The 5,219-nt window shown below is 40.6% G+C and overlaps 1 protein-coding gene across 1 annotated transcript; it reads right to left on the bottom strand.

Annotated features, from left to right (window-relative positions):
- Positions 1-1,399: 1,399 nt before the first annotated feature.
- On the bottom strand, positions 1,400-2,368 carry LOC102863617 (olfactory receptor 52B2-like). Its single transcript, XM_006885636.1, has one exon. The coding sequence runs from the start codon at positions 2,366-2,368 to the stop codon at positions 1,400-1,402; it is 969 nt and encodes a 322-aa protein (XP_006885698.1).
- Positions 2,369-5,219: the final 2,851 nt, after the last annotated feature.

Genomic DNA, 5,219 nt, shown 5'->3' with positions numbered 1-5,219 from the left:
CCCTAACAGCAGACTTTCCTATGGGCAATGCGCCTTTTAATTTCCTGGCTACTGGTGCCAAGAGTGTTGACTGTGGAGCCAAGCAAACAAAAGCTGTGAACAATCTCAATCTCTTCACCATCCATCCTGATGTTGCCAATTGGTTCAATGGTGAGAATCTTTGTCTTCTTGACATTGAGCCTCAATCCATATTGGAGACTGCAGTTAGGAGAAACAAAAATGCTCTTTTCCCTCCTACTTTTTCAGTTTCCTTTTTGCAAGTAAAGTGTTAAAAAATATGAAACAATGTGGATGAGTAGCTGATATGGTTTGTGAGAGGCTGGTTTACTAGTCACTGGGTCTGTGGACTGCACTAACTGGTTATTTCCGAGTCATACTCTGACTTCAGGAAGGCAATTAGGCTCTTACTTACTCTTCTATCAATTTTTAGCCATTTATTACATCCCAGGCATTCTTTAATACACTGAGGGTACAAATAAGAATGACACACATTTTTCTCACTTCAAGTAGCATAGAACATATAAGCATAGAAAAATGAACAATAATTACAATTCACATTGAATATTTCAAGGTTTATGGAAGATGCAGTAGACATATAAAAATAGGAAAATTGACCTGCCTGGAAAGATCAGGTATGACATCTCAGGAAAGAGACTCGTGAACTGAAATTTTAAGATTAAGAAAAAGATTTTGAGATGACCTAAGGGCCTGCAACGAACTCTGGTGGCTTATTGGTAAGGAACTGTGATGCCAACCCAAAGGTCAGCAGTTTGGGTCCACCAATTGCTCCACAGGAGAAAGATGAGCAAATTCCTCCCATGTGATTACTGCCTCTGAGAACCCCCTGATGGGTCAGCTATGGGTTGGTTCTGACTTGATAGCATACAGCAACAAGGTCCTGTATCATTTGTCTTAAAGAACACATACTATTTTTAAAATAGAACATCTACTATTGTACAAATTAGTGGAAAGTTACTCAATGCTGTAAGAAAAAAAAATCTATGAACACTTTAGTATTATAACTTTATTTCCTGTTGATAGTAAAAGCATTGTTATTTTCATTCACTTTCTCATACTGTCACTTCATGTGGTATTTCACTCCGTGTGCTCCAGGGACATGTCTGGTCTTCTGGACATACAATGCTCCTCTCAGAGTTATGTACACTTAGTAATAATTTCAGGGCTGTGGAAAGAAGAAGAAGGAAAAGGTAGAAAAGAAAAGAAACTATAGAAAAAAGACAAGTAGAGGAAGAAGAGAAAACTAATGGAATGAAGAGAACGGAGGATGAGAATTTGAAAAAGGAGAAAGGAGAGGTGAAGCATTTTCAGTCCTAGGAAATTCTGCATGTCACCTATGGCTTCCATGATTAAACTGGGAGTGGGGATTCATGGAGAGTGATCAGCCTGGTGGGGAGGTACAACACCAGGCCTTGATCTCAAAGAACCAGTGGGCTACACCTTCCCTAATCTGCTTTGTTTTCACTCCATAGACAATGGGGTTGAGCATGGGTGGCACTACCACATAAAGGTTGGCCAGCAAGATATGGACATGGCGAGGAATATTGCGTCCAAAGCGATGCGTCAATAAGGTGAAGAAGGATGGGACGTAAAACATGAGGATGACACAGAGGTGGGAACCACAAGTACTCAGGGCCTTGTGCCGAGCATCCTGGGACGGCAAACGAAATACTGCTCGGAGGATCAGTGAGTAGGACACAGCAATGAGGATGACATCCAAGATGACCATGACAATGGGCACGGAGAAGCCGTACCAGATGTTCACAGTGATGTCAGCACAGGCCAAACGAGCCACACCAATATGCTCACAATACGAATGAGGGACGATGTTGGTCCTGCAGAAGGGCAGCCGCTTCAGTAAGAAGATCACTGGGAAGATGATGCAGAAGCTTCGGGTAACAATGGCCAAAGCAATCCTTCTCACAATAGGCCATGTTAGCACTGCTGTGTATCTCAGGGGGGCACAGATAGCCACAAAGCGGTCAAATGCCATGGCCAAGAGGATGGCTGACTCTCCTACAAACATCACATGGACAAAGAAGACTTGAGTGACACAGGCATCAAAGGCAATGTCATGAGCACGGAGCCAGAAGATGGCTAAGGCCTTGGGCACAGTGGTGGTGGACAGCAGGATGTCTGTCATCGCCAGCATGGAGAGGAAGAAGTACATGGGCTCATGGAGGCTGCGTTCCATGATGATGACCACTGTCAGAAGGCTGTTTCCCAGGACAGCAGTGACGTACATAAGGCAGAGAGGGACGGACAGCCAGATGTGATAAGCTTCCAACCCTGGGATGCCAAGTAGGACAAAAACTTCTGGGTGGAAGATGGTGAGGTTTGTGTGAGTCATGATGCACTTTAGAGCTCTCTATAATTACTGAGGGCCTGATGAGTCCTCTAAAAGGGATGAGAACAGAAAACATCTTTGAAGATGTGTAGAGATGGCCAGTGATACTATGGATTCCCGAGTTTTAGATCTCTCTAGAAAAAAATTCCCCAAAGAAGGTTCACTATGATGGAAGCATTGCTTCTGGCCCTCAGCCCTCACTTGCTTGTAGAACTTCTGACTCAAGAATGCCTAAATGCTTCGCTCTGCCTCTAGCTCCCTTACTTGCACAGTTTGAGCCCACCCTTTCTGGATATATCCCACTACTTATTCACAGCAACATTGATCTTCTATCTTGGTCATGTTTGTCCTGTTCATTCTTTCTTTGTTTACTTTAAATTCACACCCCTTTCACTTCTGCTTATCCAAATTTTTTACTTTAAAATACCTCCTTAAGACTTAACATGTCTTCTACTACAAGAAACAACAACAATAAAATCTATCTAAACAGGAATATATGTCACGCTTGTGAATAGGAAGACTTAACATTGTGAAAATGATAATACTATCAAAATACTACAGATATAATGCAGTCCTGATTCAAACCCCATCATCCTTTTTCAAAGAAATAGGAAAAACAATCACCAACTGTACATGGAAGAGAGCCCAGATACACAACGTGAGATTGAAGGAGAAAACAAAGTAGGATCCCTTACATTCCCTGCTTTCAAAACCTACTGCACAGCCACAGGAATCAGATAGTGTGGTACTGGTAGTGCAATAAGCACATGACAATGGAATAGGATTAAAATAAAGAAATATAGCCAACCACATACAGACAATTGGTCTTTGACAAAGAAATGGATTCCATTAAGTGGGAAAATGATAGCCTCTTTAACAAATGGTATGGGCAAAACTGGGTATCTATTTGTAGAAAACATACATCTCACACCATACCCTCTAACTCAAGATAGATCAAGGACATGAACATAAAGCTTAAAACTATAGACTATCAAAGAATATAGATGCTCCCTTATCAAAGGCATCAATAAGACAATATATTAAGTATAGCTGGAAATGCACAATCAGCATACGATAAAAGTAAACACTTATGTGCATCAAAAGACTTTTACAAAAGGGTAGAAAGATAACCTACGAGCCTAAAAAAATATTTGGCAATGACCTATCTGACAAGGAGACTAATCTCTAAACTTTATTAAAGAAACATTAACATCTCAACAAGAGAAAGACAAAAATAAATGGGGAGAGGGCAAGGGAAAAATACCTCATAAGGAAAGAAAACATTCAGATGGTCAAAAAGCACTTCAAGAAATGCTCATAGTCATTAGCTATTAGAGAGAGATCATCTCAATCCAGGAACAGCAGCAAAGTTCAATGAGACAACAAATAGCAAATGCTGGTGAGGGTATGGAGAGATTGGAACTCTCACACTGCTGGTGGGAACCAAAATGGTGCAACTTCTAGGGAAAGTGGAGCTCTAGTGGCTTCATCAAGACTTCTCCAGCACCACAACTCAAACGCATCCAATATTCTTCTATCATCCTTAGTCATTGTCCAGCTCTCTGATGCATAGCAAGTAATTGCAAAGACCCTGGCCCGGATCAGGTGCACTTTAGTGTCTAGACTGACATCATTGCTCTTCAACACTCTAGAGAAGTCCCTGACAACAGATGTTCCCAGTGCAATTCCTCTTTTGATTTCCTGACTGCCGATAGGAAGAGTGTTGATTGTGGATCTGAGCAACCTAAAGCTGTTAACAATCTCAATCTCTTTACCATCTGTCATGATGCCAATTGGCCCGGTGGTGAGAATCTGTTACCTTGATGTTGAGCTTCAACCAATATTAAAGGCTTCAGTCCTTCACCTTCTGCAGCAAATGCCTTAGGTTCTCCTCAGTTTCAGCAAGCAAGCAGGGTTATGTCATCTGCATAGCACAGGTTGTTGATGATTCTTCCTCCAATCCGGATTACACATTTCTCTTCATAGAGCTGAATGATCTGTTCCACATATAAATTGAAAAGGAACAATCAGGTTCTTCTTGGAGAGGGTAAAGCCAGGCTGCTCCTTGGAGGCAAGGATTTGAAAGCTCCATCTGACATACTCTTGCATGTTGCAAGGAGAGACTAGTCCTTGAAGAGGGACATTATGCTTGGAAGCATGGAGAGACAGCACCGGAGAGGAAGATCTTCTATGAGATGGATTGATTCAGTGACTGGGGTAATGGGGGTAGATGTGTCAAAGAAAATAAAATTGGCTCAAAATAGGGCAGAGTTCAGAGCTGTTGTACACAGAGTCACTATGAGTCAGAGTCGACTTGCTGGTACATAACAACAACAACAGTGGCTTAATGGGAAGGAGTTGCGCGGCCAACCCAAAGGTACACAGTTTGAATCTACTAGCTGTTCCACAGGAGAAAGATGGGCAAAATAACTTAAAAGTTAGTATGATTTGTAAACTCACTCAAATGAAATTAAAATATATTTTAAAAGAAATTTTAAAACACAAGAAATTAAATTAACATATTTAGCTCACTTATCTATTTTTCTATTGCTGAGTTTGGCATTTTTTATTCTTTTTCTTCATCAAATCTAAAATTCCAATCACTGTAAGATGACTCAATACCACAGATGTTAAAATATGAAGGAAAAGTACGTCTCAGTAAATGTAGCTTAGAAAATAGACTGAACATGTCCCTTTATAAAGGCGCATGTTTCCAATAACATCTCCTTTCCAAGGATCTATTAACTAAAGTATATTTTAACTTTATTATAGTCACCATATTAAATTTTTCTACCCATTAAATTAAATGTTTCACACAAGATTTACCTAACATCCTTGAAGTTGTGACTCCTTG

This window comes from Elephantulus edwardii, unplaced genomic scaffold (assembly GCF_000299155.1).
Source record: "Elephantulus edwardii isolate Elephantulus edwardi_28Jun2011 unplaced genomic scaffold, EleEdw1.0 scaffold00044, whole genome shotgun sequence".
NCBI lineage: Eukaryota > Metazoa > Chordata > Mammalia > Macroscelidea > Macroscelididae > Elephantulus > Elephantulus edwardii.
Note: the sequence above shows the minus strand (reverse complement) of the source record. Positions and strands in the feature narration are given on the sequence as shown.

What these genes read in the sequence shown, in the direction of transcription:
- LOC102863617 (XM_006885636.1), bottom strand. Translation starts at nt 2,368, where the DNA reads ATGACTCACACAAACCTCACCATCTTCCACCCAGAAGTTTTTGTCCTA.